Source organism: Haematobia irritans, chromosome 2 (assembly GCF_050003625.1).
Source record: "Haematobia irritans isolate KBUSLIRL chromosome 2, ASM5000362v1, whole genome shotgun sequence".
In the NCBI taxonomy this organism is placed as follows: domain Eukaryota; kingdom Metazoa; phylum Arthropoda; class Insecta; order Diptera; family Muscidae; genus Haematobia; species Haematobia irritans.
Genome location: NC_134398.1, coordinates 224698812 through 224715886, shown reverse-complemented (window position 1 = coordinate 224715886; position 17075 = coordinate 224698812). Strand labels below are relative to the sequence as shown.

General features: G+C 30.3%; 1 protein-coding gene across 2 annotated transcripts in view; it reads left to right on the top strand.

The window, feature by feature from the left end:
- Pino (protein pinocchio) overlaps positions 1 to 16819 on the top strand; it is a 157757-nt gene extending 140938 nt beyond the window's left edge. Inside the window, exons 1-4 of one of the 2 annotated variants that reach the window (XM_075297613.1) lie at positions 7305 to 7860; positions 13863 to 13923; positions 15097 to 15346; positions 15413 to 16819. In XM_075297613.1, the coding sequence (XP_075153728.1) occupies positions 13871 to 13923; positions 15097 to 15346; positions 15413 to 15643 (534 nt within the window). In that variant the 5' untranslated portion in view covers positions 7305 to 7860; positions 13863 to 13870 and the 3' untranslated portion in view covers positions 15644 to 16819. Of the gene's footprint in view, positions 1 to 7304; positions 7861 to 13862; positions 13924 to 15096; positions 15347 to 15412 lie in introns of those variants that run through there. The other variant, XM_075297612.1, reaches the window with a different exon arrangement.
- The last annotated feature ends 256 nt before the right edge of the window (positions 16820 to 17075 follow it).

The window sequence follows — 17075 nt, the reverse complement described above, 5'->3', positions numbered from 1 at the left end:
TACAAAGTCCGCGGTTCCATTCTCCGTCCAGGCGAAAGGTAAAAAAAAATTAAAAATTTATAAAATCGTTTAATTTCTTCTACATTGTTGGTATTACAGGAAAAGGTGCTACGAACTAAAAAACCTCGTGGATGTGAGAAAGATGTGAGGGAAAATGCAATTAGCAAGAGTTAGTCTTTTTGAAATTGTTTTTACATCCTGGAAAAGAATAAACGTTTATCACAAAAAGTATATACTTTTCTTCCAAATACACTTCCTTACAGCGAAAAGCAAATGAGAAACGAACTTTGTTTGTCTAAAATTTCGTTTGGGAGGAAAGAATTATTTTTTTGCGTGTACTTCAATGTAAAAAATATTTTCTTTATTCTCACAAAGCTTTAAACTAAAGATTTGCTGTAAACTTGAAGCGTTTTTATCTTAAGTCTGAAGAATCAATATTTCAGTTAATTTAAAGAGGATTTCTTTAAATCAAAAATGTGCTTCTTTACTTTAATGAAAATTTGCATTAGTTCTAAGGTATGCGACTTTAACGGGAGGACGCAAATTTACAAAATGTGTATACTAAATTTAATGAAAAAATATTTAAAGTAAAGATTATAAGCTTTATTTTAATTAAAATTTCATTTTTTTTTAAAGAACTTTGTTCTCAATATTTTGTAAACTGCCCATCATAAATTTTAGGTTGCGTAATCCGTAATATCACCTAAATAGTTTTATCAGTGTAGATTCATCGAAAACATTTTTTAAAATAAAGATTGTATTTTTTTGCCAAAGTAATTTATCTTTAATATTGCACTGAAAAAACAGTGAACCAACCAGGAAGAAAACTTTCGGTTAATTTTAGAAAAATTTGAATATTTGTAGAAAATTTTAACTAAACAGTATTACAAGCGTTGGCATCACGCCGATGTCATAAAAATAAGTAAATATTTTTCGACAAATTCAAGAAAATTTATTAGACATAACTAAGTTTTTTCACTTGTTAAAGAAAATTTTGTAGTTTGAAAGAAAAATTTGGAGTTCAAAATTGCAAGAATGTCTTTAGTGATATACGAAGTTCATGATGGACACATTTTTGGTAAAATTTACAAACTTAAAGAAATTCTGAACTATTTTGTGAAAGACACGAATTTAGTTAATCTTTATGCTTCATTTGAGTATATTTTTTTACTCGGTTTTAGTTAATTTAACTGACGTACACAAAAAATTATTAGAGTAAAGGAAACTTTCTCAAAACATAATAATTCCATGAACTAAAATAAAGTTAAATTGGCTTTATTGAAATAGAGAGTTCACTTTTTTTGAGTGTGTGTACGCGGGTTATACAATCTTTCATATTAGATCAATATTTTGTTGAGTGTTTTTAAAAAATCTATATCATAAATAAACTTCGCCTTTGGCAAGGAGTCAATACCAGCTTTTGAATTTAGGGTATATAAAAGTCAATGTAATTTGTCACTTTACACTCTATCTTTTGTAAAATTTTCTAAACAAATAACTCGCTGTATGCTTTCATCTATTATTTGAATTTGTACTCTATATTTTTCTCTTGCCAAACCAAAAAGGTCTTATAACACGTCCATCCCCCCTATGCCCCATTTTTGATAAGACAAATTCATTTCTATAGTTCTAGGGGTTTTGCTTTTGTGGCGATACTGTGAAAATCGTTTTGAATGCCTTAAGTAATAACGATGAAAAGACAAAAATCTTACATCAACAATCACGCGATGAAAAGATCAAACATCCGTTAAAAGGCCTTTGCTGCACGTGTCGATCATTAATATTTCATCGGTTGGTATCATACAATTACTTAGGTATGAGTCTTGCCGAATCTCAAGTGGAACGTTTTCCACATCGAAAAGCCATTAAGCCATTAGTTATGAATGTGAAATCCATAGACGTATAAGAATTAGTTGTACAATTTTATTTTTATGAGCAGATAATGAGATCAATTACGGCTTAGATAAGGCTGGCACAAACTTATCTAATGAAAATTCAATAAAAATTTATCCAAACTGTTAGAAGATCAATACCATACAAACTAATCTTATGAACTAAAGATCATGTATTGAATATTGATGCGTTTCGGTTGGAACTTCCTTTTCAACATTTTGTAATCAGAAAATTAAGCCGACCCTTGTTTGTTTGCTATGGCTGGTTTTTAACGGCAGCTTAGCGGCTGAATCGATATAAGTTTTGCCTAGTCGGCTGTGATCAATCATCAATAGAAAATACCACGAAATACTTTGATGGTATGTATTTGATCCATATAAAAGTTGCATCCAGTATAAAAAAAAAACAAAAATATCTTTAAAAGAAAAAGTCTTTATGAACTTAACAATGAACTGCTATTTAAAGGGTCACAATGTCTTTCTTTATAGAAAATATTCAGTTTCACATTCAAATTTATTTTTAGTTTTGCATTCTATATAGTACATGTTTTGTAAATATATTTCAAGAAATGTATATTTTTATTGAAATTTCTAAAAATAATGCATTATTCAGTATGAACAAAAAAAGTTTTGCCATTTAAAAAGAAATTTAAATCACTTTGAAATTGGTTGAATATTAAATTACATAAAGAATATTCGCGTGTCTATTACGTGACTTATAAATATATATTCTCTACACTGAAAAAACAGTGAACCCACCAGGAAAGAAAATTTTAGTTAGTTTTAGAAAAAATATATTAATTTTAGAAAATTTTAACTAAACTGTAATAGACACGCGGATGTCACGCCGATTTCACAAAACTAAGTAAATTATTTTCGATAAATTCAAGAAAATTTATTAGACATAATTCATTTTTTTCACTTGTTAAAGAAAATTTCGAAGTTTGAAGGAAAAAATTGGAGTTAAAAATTGCAAAAATGTCTTTAGTACCATACGAAGTTCATGATGGGCTAATTACTGGTAAATTTTACAAATTTTAAGAAATTCAGAACTATTTTGTGGGAGACCCGAATTTAGTTAATCTTTATACTTCCTTTGCGTATAATTTTTTCCTCTATTTTAGTTTTATTAACTAACGTACGCAAAAAATTATTTACGTCAGGGAAACTTTATTAAAACGTAATAATTCCATGAACTAAAATAGAGTTAAATCAGCTTTAGTGAAATATAGGGTTCACTTTTTTTTGAGTGTAACAGCAAAGTTCATGTTGATGATTTATATTACCAAGTTCATTTCATTTTAGAGACATGGAATTGGATTTTCTATTTGAAGAACTTTAATGAATTTGTTCAAACCTACGTTGAAGTCCTTTACATATCAAAAATGTGCACGTCAATCGTAATAAAAATTTTTTGAAAAGCAGTTATCATCTGATTTTTTTTTTGTTTCGCTTTTGTTTAACACGTTTATGGCACATTTGGAAAAAAAAAACAGGTATATACAGTAGTAAGTTCGGCAGGGCCGAATCAAATATAATAATTTCTTTTGAAAATTTCAGGTGAGTTTGATGACAGATATTTTCCCAAGCAGATCAGTTCCACCAGTACGCTTCCCACAGATAAATGTAAAAATGTTACCTATGAAGACAAGATCAGATTCTGAATTTATAAGAACCATTTTTTGTTTGAGTTTTAGAGGAATAAAATACATCTCTTGTAAGTGTGCAAGAAAATGATGAAATCACGCCTTGATTATAAATCTAAAATCTGTAGATTTTCATCCCAATTATTTAAATGATTATGAGAAGTAAAATCTGGAAATTTTTTATTCAGTTTGAAGCAATTTTCATGATCAGTGCGCCTTTTATACCCTCAATAAGTGAAATCGGCCTATATGGAGGCCTTACCAAATGGACCGATAAAATTAAATCATATACACTTTGTTGCGTATATATTCAAATCGGATAAAAACTAAAATTTTTACAAACCCTAGGAATTAAATCGGCACTTCGGTTTAAGGGGGCTATATCAAAAACTGTACCGACACAAAATATATACGGTACACCTCTTTATGGTCCTAGAATACCTAGATTTCTTATTTCAGGGAAATTGGATAAAAACTACGGATTCTAGATGCCCAAGAAGTAAAATCGGGAGCTCGGTCTGTATGTGGGCTATATCGAAACACGGTCCGATAATCACAATTTTCGGCACACCTCCTTCTTTTCCTAGTATACCTCTAGATTTCCAATTTCAGGCAAATTGGGTAAAAACTACGGATTCTAGAAGCCCAAGAAGTAAAATCGGGAGATGGGTCTATATGGGGGCTATATCAAAACATGGACCGATACATCCAATTTTCGGCACACCTCCTTATGGTCCTAGAATACCTCTAAATTTCCAATTTCAGGCAAATTTGATAAAAACTACCGATTATAGAAGCTCAAGAAGTAAAATGGGGAGATCGGTCTATATGGGGATATATCAAAACATGGACCGATACATCCAATTTTCGGCACACCTCTTTATGGTCCTAGAATACCTCTAAATTTCCAATTTCAGGCAAATTGGATAAAAACTACGGATTCCAGAAGCTCAAGAAGTAAAATCGGGAGATAGGTCTTAAAGGGGGCTATATCAAAACATGGGCCGATATAGCCCATCTTCGAACTTGACCTGCCTGCAAACAAAAGACGAATCTGTGCCACATTTCAGGACAGCGCCATTATTGAAGGCTGTAGCGTGATTACAACAGACAGACAGACGGACATGCTTATATCGTCTTAGAATTTCTCCCTGACCAAGAATATATACTTTATATAGTCGGAAATCGATATTTCGATGTGTTACAAACGGAATGACAAACTTATTATACCCCCGTCACCATTCTATGGTGGTGGATATAAAAACGAATTCTGGAAATGTATGAACAAGGTCTGAACAAAAATTCAAAAAGTTTTTATGAAAAAAAAATTAAATAATGTATAAAAAATGGCCAGTCCATTTGTTATATACTTATTGCCTGATTTATAGAGAGTTGTGTTATTATGAATCCATAAAGAGTATGGGTCCATTTGTTGATTTACTCCCTACATAGAATATATCCCAATGTTACTTCCTAAACAACTATATTTCTTTATTCTTTATCGTTGCATTCATTTTATTATCGAAAGCAAACTTTTATAACCTATAGGTTCTTCGATCGAAATTTCAATCAATCTATTTCTCAGTAAAATGATTATGAAAATATTAAAAAAAACCTTATCAAATTATTTGTTGGAACAAGGACGAATTTTATCGAGCAATTTTGAGTCATAAACATATAAAGTTCATCTCTTAAATTTCCGTTTATAATAACAAATTAAAAACTGCAAGTCATTTTTGTTGGTGGGGATAATGACCATATTTTTATTACGACAATTCTGACAATCTGCGTATTTAATAATATTTCTGGACTTTCGAGAGGAGATATGTTCATAAATATTCGCACTGTATATAAAGCTACCTGTATTTTAGTAATACGAAAAAAAGCAATATCATTTTGTTTCGATTGGTTTGCTCCAGTTGAAGGGAAATTTTTTTAGTATTAACTAGATCGCATACAATACTAAATGTTATGACATAGGGTGTAACGAATATTGCTTGTTTGGAGATATACCTTTTTATTTGATAATTGGAATCGAATACAAAAACGGGTAAGGACCCATTATATTATACGCTGCACCACTTTGTTGATCTACATTTTCCATACCATCTCAAAACCTTCAAATTTATTTGGTGCTATATATAAATGATTATAAATATTCCCATATACATTTAAATCTGAATCGATTTGGACAACATTTTTACACTTCTCTAAAATATCGTTCGAAATACGGTTTTATTGAAATTGTAATTTGTTGTGTTTTGTGTTTATTGCTCCAACTGCCATCATCTCTCCCATTCCTTACTTCGGTATACCCCAATCCATATTTTATTTAATCACCTGGTCTGAATTTATCATTGATGCAAACATTCCATAAAATATTGAACTGGAACATGTCCGTCCTCTAATTACTTTATTTACACTTTGCATTTACGTCGAGAAGCTGGCAAAATACAAAACAAATAAATCTGAAATTCACCGAATTTCGCTAAAAAAAAGCAACAGATATTATTAATTAACATTTTTATAATTCTCGGTCATTCATTGGAAATGAAGCAGCTGACATACAAAAAGAAAATCCCCCAAAATGTGTAAAACACCAATATAATTTATACTGAAAAAATGTAATTAAGTATTAATCAAAAGACTTGACAACGACTTGAATAATATCCATAACATTCTAACCTCCATCTCTCGTTTAATCTCTTTCGAACTCCTATACAAATCGATTGATCATTATACTAATCAATATGCCCGCCATATCTACTCTTCTAGTATTCGATATAAATCAACTCTTCTTGTTTATTTTAGTGGTGTGGTCTATTAACAATCATATTTTTGAGCATAGTCGGATGACCGTTACACATACTCACACCTATAATAAACTCTTACTCTTGAAGAGATTAAGTCGAAAGGAAAGACACAAACACACGCACATGTATTCTTAAAGGTATTTGCAGACAGGAAACCCCCATATGTAAGATGTTTTTTTTTTTTTTAATTTACCTCTATCAACAGTAATGCAGCCTGGCTGATGTTGTTGGCAAACGGTTGTATATCGTTCCCAATGTTTTGTTTTTAGTGTTGGTGTTTTATATGCCTTTTTGTTTTGCTTGAGGCTTGCCTGCATTTCAAATTGATTTGAGGCGACAATTGGTGGCGGCGACGACGGCATTATTTTTTTTCTCGTGTGTTGTTTTTGTTATTGCGAATTTGTTATTGTATGACTGACTGGCTCTGGCTTGTTGCTCATACGCTGTGTGTGACTTACTTTACTTATCATCTTAACTGCAAAAAAAAAAACGAATTGAACCCAAAACCCTTCGCGCCTCATGGCCCGCTTTGTCTTATATGTTATATAGAGAAGAGCGTTACACATACAAAGATATGTATATAAAATACACTCTTCTTCTCACATATACTAAGGAAATATGCTTTAAATCGTTCACACTGATTGTGTTTTATAACAAAGCGAAAAGTAAAGAATCATTCAACGATACACTCATCAAACTGAGGCTATATGGCCACCGATACTCTACCTCATCTCTAGCGGCTAGCCATAGGCTGAAACGCCAGCAAGAGATAGCTAATAGTCTTTCCCGCTCTCGTTACGAGCAAATATGTACGTAAATCTCATCGTACATACACACGAACCTTTATAGCAATACAATACAAAAAATTGCAAATGCTAAACATTTGGTGTGCTGCTCAGACGACCAACCGCTTCTGCCATTGTGGGAAGCTCATAAAAGTCGTTGCTTCGCATAGTCTGATTTCAGTTATTTGAGTTTAGTCGTGGCTGTCACACAACTCCTTCGCTCTCTCAGGAAAGTAAGGAAACTAAAGAAACCCAGTATAACTTAGCAGTGCAGTGCGAAACAGCAAAATAAACCTGAATCAAGTCAAATAAAAGAAGAAGAAAAATTGGAAAGAAGACGTTGTAACGATCGATTGATCTTTTTCAATTGCGCTACAACTCTGTGTTCTGCATTTAAATAAGAAAGTAAAACGGAAACTCACAACATAAATAGAAAGTGATTACAAAACAAAATTAGTGATTATTTTTGATCAAGTGTTTTGAGAAAAATTCAATAAAGAAATCTATCAAATAATAAAGAAAGTGACATTGGACGATTTTGAAATAGAACATTTAATGCAAACTTGTATTATTTGGAAAAACTGTGCAAAATCATCGCAAAACAACAACAACAAAATACTAAAAAGAAAAAACTTTAAAAGACTAAAAAGTTGAAACCAAAACAGCAACACATCTATTTGGATTATATTTCACAAAAGCAACCCCACAAAAATTAATCAAAAAAGTAAGTTTTTATATAAGAGTATATAAATATAGCAAAATTAATCTATTGCTAAATTGTATAAGAATTTATATAGTTAAAATTAAAACATATACTTTAAGGCCGATAAGTATATGGAAGGTTTCTCAAAAAGTATTTATTTTGAAGATTTAGCGTCATTTTCTCAATAACTTTTTTATCGTTTTGATAAAAACAACTAATGGCATAGAAATATTGGACTAACCGGTGTTTTTTCCGATTAAATATCGACCGGACGTTTGGAAAATGAGAGAGTTTGTTGTTATTAAATAATAGGAATTTTAAAATAATATATGGGGCGAAGTACCCTTCCTTAACTCTGAAATCTTCGAGTGCATATTCCTCTTGATTTGAAGAGGAATGTTAATATAGCGACTATTCAGATTAGATGTAGCGCTATCTAACTCTAAAAAAAACAAATATTAATATTAATATTCTAAATTCTAATCAATATTTTGATATACCATATTTGAATAATAAATAATTATTATATTGAATATATATATTTGTCAATTTCATTAAAAAAAAAAACAACTTTGTATACTTCTAAATGGTGACTAAAAACCAAAAGTGTTGTTTAAATTTCACAAGTTATAATAAATCTTGACCTACTCAATTCTAAGTTTAAAATGTACTCTGCGAAATATACAAATATAAATTAAAATGAACGAAACATCGAGAAAACTATTAGGAAAAATATCATTTTAAATATTTGCATTATAAACAAATATGACCTCAAGCCGACTTTATAAACAACTTTGTTTTATTTTCATCAATAATAAGTCTGACCATAAACCATATGAAAATTTATTCAAAATACAATGTCTTTTTAGTTGGGCATATTTTAAATATTAAAAAGAGATTATTGCTGAATCATTTTTGTTTTTTTTTTGGTCCAGACTTTTATATTTTTCATTCCACAATATTTTTAGCCTAAATAATAAAGTAATAAATATGGTTCCATGTTATCCCTTTCTAATAATGTGAACTATGTGGCAACTCATATTTTACATTCTAGAGAATGTAAACAAATCTCTCCCATACGTACAGCATAGTAGTAGAATATATATAACGGTTTTTTATAGAGTTTTAATGAGGGTGAGATTTCAAAGGCATTAATAGAGTTAGTGTTCAAACTCATGGAAAATATTATTGGATCGTTTCGTAAGAGGGAAGAACAAAATCGTTTTAACATTAAAATAATTATATAATTCTTGTTTAAATCTACAAAAAAAATTGATTTAAATAAAATATTGCCTAAATTGAAAAATGTATGCATCATATATGCACATCCGTATAACCAACAATTTATTAAGGTATTGATTAACTTGTTGTTTTTATTTGTAGATGTTGTCTTATGTATGCGACACACCAATACGTTCATACTATTTCGCTTTGTTTTCCATATATAAATTTATTTATTTTTTTTTTTTTTCATTTAATTGATTTGATTTATCATTGCCTATCACGGCCATTCACTCTTTAGACATTCGTTAAACCTACTTTTATTAGCACATATGTTGTGTATATATATACGTACAAATATAATTTATTTTTGTTTTATAATTACACATTGTAACAACTATGGCGGTAACAATAGCCTTGAATTAACATTTTTCCACCGGTTTGTGTCATGTGGAAGGAGGAAAGCACACATTGGTGGTTGGTTGACTGGTACCAATTTTATATTTTCACAATTACATGCTATTGAACTAGTTGTTTTGACTGGTTAGACTAATTGTAGCAGGTGAAGGGTACATAACTATAGTATAGTTATTATAATAATACTACTATAGTCTATACAAGTAATACATATAGTTGGTGAGAAAGGAATATATTTTTTTATTTTTATTTAGGAAAGCCTTATTTGTGCGATCCCTACCATACAATGGAATAAATATTAAATAATGACAGTAAAATTCAACATTCATTGTGAGCATCTTGTTTTTCTTCCATAATATCCATATCCACCATAATATCTATCTATTACCTCAATTACGTTGTTTATTATTATACAATGGAATTAAACAATCGCGTGATCACTTTCCATTTTGAGATGTTTACAAGTTTAGCTTTGTATTTGATAAATTATTAGGTAAAATATTTCACATTCATTCATTAAAATTTGATTGAAACTCTATGCGAAAGTTTGTAAGCTAATTTTTCTTTTCATTAATAATCAATCAAACCTATAGAAATCTTCAATAAATATACAGTTTGTTATCACCGATACTATGGTCGCGTACTTTAAACCCTAATTTATTATGTGGATTGTATACATAGTAGAATACGATTAATAGGCCATGTTCAAATTTACAATTCTAATTCGAATTGATTTATGATGTGTTTCAATAAATACATACTTGTAGGGATGTGTGATCTAGACATTCGTACTACCTGTAGCAGATATTTTATTGAAATACATTTAATTAGTATTCCTGTATATTACGGTTTCATAAAATGTTCTACACTCTTGAGTTTTTTAATATTGAATGAATGTTTCTTAATATTTTATTTGGCATACTATATAACCGAAATATGTTTGATAGGTCGATATACCAATAACTTGGTTATAGATTAATTTTTAAAAATAACTTCTAGTAACGGATTTTACCAAGATTTTTTATGTATGTAGTATCTATGATTCATTCACGATGTAAAAATATCTTTTGTGTGTCACACACATTCAAATACTTTCCAAATGAGTTATTCATTTGGACATTTTCATATTGCACTTACAATAAAATGCAATAATGTGTTATAACCAAGTCTGTATTAATTAAGCAAATAAAGAAAGTGTATGGCACAATTATTACAAATTACAACATTATGAACATTTTTCCTAATATGATTAATTTTATTTTAATGTGTAGATCCTATATAGTAATGCTGAAAGCTACAAACATATAGGTTTAAACATTAAGTGGAATCAAACGGTTTTCAAAGAATGTGAATACAATAAATCGGGTTAAAGTATTAAAGTAGAATTACATACCATGCGTTCAATGCGTCCGATGATTGAAGAGTTAAAATTTCTCTTTGAAATCAAAAGCTCGAATAGTTTGCCGCAAACAAAAAAAAAAATCAACCCTTCCATCAACGCACGGATTGACGCATGGTGTGTAATTTAACCTTTAATTTAGTACTACTTAATTTACTACATTTTGTAGAATTTTTAATATTTGAAAATGTGTAGAATTCAAACATTTTTCATATGTTTATGTTTGCAAATTTGTATTAATTATTCCAAGAATAACGGTACGGTCACACTGAGCAAATATTTGACAGAAATCAAAAATGAATTCGTTGCCGCAGTGAAACCAACAAACATATACAGCTCATATTGAATATATTGCATCACGATAAGAACATCTTTCGAAAACGATATCCAAATATTTCAAAAGTACTCCTAGAAAAAAGTTTGACACTCATTTTAGGCAAATATTTGCCTAGTGTGACCATACCATAAGAAGCATAAAGATTGAGTTACATACCATGCGTTAATGCGTCCGTTGATTGAAGAGTTGAATTTTCTCTTTGAAAGCAGCAGTTTTGTTAGAGTGCTTCAAACTGAAATATATCAACCCTTCCATCAACGCACGGTTTAAAGCATGATATGTAACTCAACCTTAATTGAATTAGCGTTTATGCGGATTAATATTACACAACTCCATTAGAATCATAATTAAATTAGCACGTACACCCATTAATATTATTTCCTATTTAAACGCTGATGCTATTTGTTAGGAATTTGTCATCTTTGCTATTTAACATTGGCTAATGGAACGAAAATTTTTCTGCATTTCTGAAGTTTTCTTTTGACACAAAAGAAATTCCTTCGCTTGTCATAAAATCTGATATGATTTACTTTATCAATTTCGTTGATCAATTGATTTATTCCGGAGGAAAGTATTTTTTCTTTGTAATTATTCCTAACTTGTTCCGCCAACACTTATACTTTTTATACCTCAAAGTATTTTTAAGTTAATCATAGACTCGAATACGTGTATTGGCCCTGAAGATTTTTTTTTGTTGCCATAGCTACTTTGCCATACAACCAGATGAATATAACGAGTATAGTTTCCATACATTATTTCTATTTTTATTTTATTGCAAAATGCTTGTGAATATGTATGAATGTACACCTCATAGACATTATGCATCTTGTAAAAGGCTCGAGCTGATCTGATTCGAATCGTAACAAAAAGATATTCTAGATTTTCTACAACATTTGCAAAGGCACAACCTATCCCAACGGAACAACCTATCTCATATATATATATATATATATATATATATATATATATATATATATATATATATATATATATATATATATATATATATATATATATATATATATATATATATATATATATATATATATATATATATATATATATATATATATATATATATATATATATATATATATATATATATATATATATATTAAAGCAGTCATAGTTAAATGCAATCGCTGTCTATGTAGTCGAGTATATAATGTTAAATATAGTGCTGTTACAGATCTACCAATGAATACAATTTTACTTTTTCACAATAGCAAAAAACAAAAACGAACTATACCGACAAGTAGAAGTACTTTTGTGTAGTATATCTTACACTAAAAGTACTCAGAAATCATTGAGTACATGCGTTAGTGTGTTTGAGTGCTTCAATGTCTGGGCAATTTCCCTTGTATTCATACCCCCCTTTTTGCACGCTATACTTTTTTATACATGCACATTGTTCTCTATAGTTTTTTTTTTTTTTTTTGTCTACTGGCAGCACTCGTCGTAGAAAAAAAAGTAACCACAATTAACAAATGAAATCTGGTTTTTACCACATTCTTTATTACCAAAGAAATACGTGTAGATAGATATACGTTCATAATGTACATATGTAGGTATATGGTTTGTCTAATGTATATGTATGAAGAAATGAGTGTGAATGTTACAGGGTATATTTATAGAAACCTTTGATAGCATTGTGAAATTAAAATATGCCTTATAATTATAAAGTTTTTTCTTTCTAAGATAATGTACAATTGATAGTTTTCCTATATTTCAAAACATCTCTATTGTCCCTGGACATACCTATCGTGTGAAGATCCCATAAACAATTTGTCGTGTATGATTGGCAACTCGGGTACTAATTTACCGTTATTGTTGCGGTAAATGCTCTCAGCATCAGTATCAGTATCAGTTAGTCTTTTAACACATCACTTTCAATAGATGGTAAAAACAAATTTTTCAAATGTTCTGGGAATTTGGGATTTAATTTTTTCAGTACAAACACACAATAAAACCTCCACCTCCCATTTCTATTAGAATAAATCATGCTTTGCATACAAAACTACTACTAATTAATTTGTTTGAAATACGAAAAAAACAGAGATTTATTAGAGTGTCCATGATTAAAAAAAAAACGTCTACAGCGTCTCGCCGTTCCAATTCATCTATGCTGTAATTTCTGGTTTTAACCAGTTCCAACCGTCTTCGCCATGGTGTATTGAATATTCTTTTTTTTCTCTATAGCTCCCATTTTATTGAATTTACATTATGAACTGCCAATTTGTGGTGTGGTGTGCCATTGTCAGTATTATTGGCATGACATTTAAAATCCCCTTTGATTTCTTATGAATTTTTGGCCATTGTATTTTGGTAGTGGCCGCGTACAACAACAAACCATCTGACATTTTTTTGTGAATCATGAAACTGGTTAAAGACTCTCCTCATTCAATATGTGGATCAAATCAAGTTATGTGATTATTTTTAAAATTACTCTTAAAGAATATTAATCGTTTGTAATGTGCTTAATTGTGTAAGGTAAAGAAATTTCTTTAATATGAAGGAAACGTTTTTTTATGATTTATTATATTTTATTATAGGTTAATATTATCATGACATATCTTTTGAATAAATATTTTTTGTAGTTTTTTTTTTATGATTTGTGTAATTAATATTTATTCTTTCTTTTAATTTCAGCCACTACAATGTCTTTAGCCAGTGTACATGGTCCACAATACGATATCTGCAGTCCATTGGGGTAAGTTGATAAGAAGGAGAATTTATTAAACCCAATTAACCATATATTTTATCTAACCTCAATAGGAGTGTTTGATTGAGTCAATATTGCCAAGAGTGTTAGTCATATCTTTGAGATTAATTGGTTGATTGATTTGGTTTTTTGCTACATTCATATGCAACTAATCAATAGATTCTAATTTTTATATTTTTTTACTTGAATATATCAAAACTAAAATAATTAAATGGGACGATATGGTTTTATTTTGGAATTTTAAATTTGTGTATAATTTGTACTGATGATAAGCCCTGATATTATAGCTCATTCACATTAGGCTCGAAATCGAGTAAAAGTCCCCTTTTTTATAAGGCAAATGACAGTTGAAATCTAGTTAAAGTGGATGTTGGAAGTGTAATGTGAATAAGGTATTACAGTAATTTCCTGCACCCATTCGAAAGTTTTAATATGATTCTTGTAACATATTGCCAATTGCATTGTTCTGTCGCATGGAAAGAGTTGCCAACTACAAACTCTTCCCCATTGTATTTAGGCTAGCTGGCAATGTATTTCAAAGCATTGTAAGATCCTTATGGGCCCTTCTGATTGGAAGATTATTCGTAACTATTTTCTAGCACTTTATTTTGCAAGGAAGACAATATAACTTTGAACTATATCCTTGATGTTATATATTGATATAATGGTGAAAATGCAATCGAAACCAATGGGCATTTGGTAATGCGCGAATAATACATTCAAGTTCAATGTCAGTCCTAAATCATTTAACCCTTATCTTTATAACAAATTTCCTGCTTTTTTAAATGACGGGGAAATTTTAATCCCCCCCAAAAAAAAAAAAAAACTGACGATAAGAAAACCCCAACTTCAACGCCCCCTTTTTGTTGACATGTTAGCTGAATTTGCACTCGTTTTCATTCATGATGATGAGATTGCGGTTTCTTTCCCAAAACAAAAGTCCATATCACAATATAACAATAGTTGTAGATAACACATACGGTTTTCACGTAAATTGACGTCATTCTAAACTGATATCGCCTAGGCCTGACGCCAACCAATCGTAAATCTCGGGCAATATTGAAATGGGTTAAGCGTGTCATGAAGTTTTTTTTTTTTTTCATTTACACTTAAATAATCATTGAATCTAATCCATTATATGCCTTTCATTTATAATTACAGACGTAGCAGTATAAGTATGTCATCATCATTGTCAGATTTAGTGGGCAGTCCCTTGGAAATTTCCATGGATAATGTATTAACCATTGAAGAATTGAGACAACATATGGGCTCCTGTTTTACCTGTGGTGTTTCCTGGACCGATGATCATGTATCATTAGATTGCAGTGAATGTGGTGGCTACAGTGTGGAACGTCCCTGCCCTCTTTGCGATGGACAATGTGGTGTTCAGTGGAAGCGTGATTTTACTATGGTAAGTGTAGAGCAAATGAATCACTATGTGGTAGACGATAACTAACATTCTTTGTTCTTATTACAGTCACATGCATGTGGGAAGGCCCGTTGGTTGGGTGTGTGTCCCACGTACCCTGAAGCTGCTATGCATTTCAATGCTACCACATCAGCAACAACCACCATTACCAATGCCTGCAATCCCAATGCCGCCTCCTGTGCTGCTGCCGCCGCCACACAAATGCGTTTAGCCACAGAGTTGTGTGCCCGCCTGGAAAAACTGTCCGCTTCAGGAACGGTGTCAGGAAATCACATATGATTGCAATAAATTCCTAACATCATCAACACCATCCCCCACCAGCCATTCTCTAAATACATCAGCATCTTCATTGCAAAAGATAAAGTCCGCTCAAGCTTCTGTGACTGTGGCCAACCTTATTTGCTGTGCAGAGGAAATTCCTATTCCTTATTATCTTAGTGGATTTCCTTCCCCACATCCCCACCTCCACCATGAAATGGTATGAGGAATCTTCTAATGTAGCAGCCAAAAATATCTAGCAGACTTTATTATTTTGTAATATTTTGTTTAAGTTAAGATCATCTGTAATTTAAGTAAGTCCCAACCCGCCATCCTCATACCTTAAAATACCCCTCACAACACCTGTTAACATTTAAGTGCGGTTTAGTTGAGAAAAGTTACAGCTTTGTAATTATGCCACAGTTACCAAGGGTAAAAATAATTTTTTTGAAAAAAGTTAACTAGTCGCTTGTTTTTGTAAAAAGAGAAAAAAAGAAGAAATGTAAACAGAAAAACAATCCGATTATATACAGGCCTGCATTGACTGACTGACTGCTCCACTAAACGAAATTTAAACTATAAGTAAGAAAAAAAGACTATTGCTTTAAGTTGTATGATATTAAAATTAAATCTATGTATAGAATCGTCTAGTATACAGACAGATGTATAGAGAAAGGATGAAATGAAATACACATACCTATCTATATGTATGTATGTATGTATATGTATTTATGTTTTATATAGCAAAAACAAAACAAAAAGAGAATCATGGAAAGAAAGAAATTTAAAAGAAATACCATAAAATCCAGCTTTTAAAGCAAACTACTAGATACAATTTCTAGTATGAGAATTTCGATTCTTCTAAGCAAACACACATACCTAATTTGATAATTTTTTTCTTTCGTTAATTTTCTTATTTTCCAAAAAAAAAAGAATGAAACTATGCTCAATTTAAAACAATCCGAATTGTGTACTTAATTTAATGGAAAACAAAAGCTCAAAATTTTGAAATTTGGAAAATATTTTATTTGATTTTCTGTGAAAATCAAGAAATCCTTTTTTATACATTATTTACTTAAAGAAATATACATTTAGATAAAGCAAAAGAAAATCTATTAATTTGATTTATTTTACAGTCATCTATTTTGTGATTTCATCCGTACAATTATGATTTTTTTAAATAAATCAAGAAAATGAAAATGATGAAACTTGTGACTTTTTTATTGGGTAAACAGTAGGGATGATGATGTTCGGGTAACAATATAAAGAAACTGATCTTTAAATTTATATTGACTTCATTGTGGAAATCTTTTTCGTCACTTCTTATGTTTCCAGATTTCTTAATCAACTGTTATTTGATCACTATTCTCCACTAGAAGTGGTGGCCATAAATTATAAAGCATATTAAGAAAGTCTACCTCATTTTTTAGTCTTCTCTTAATATACAATAGGA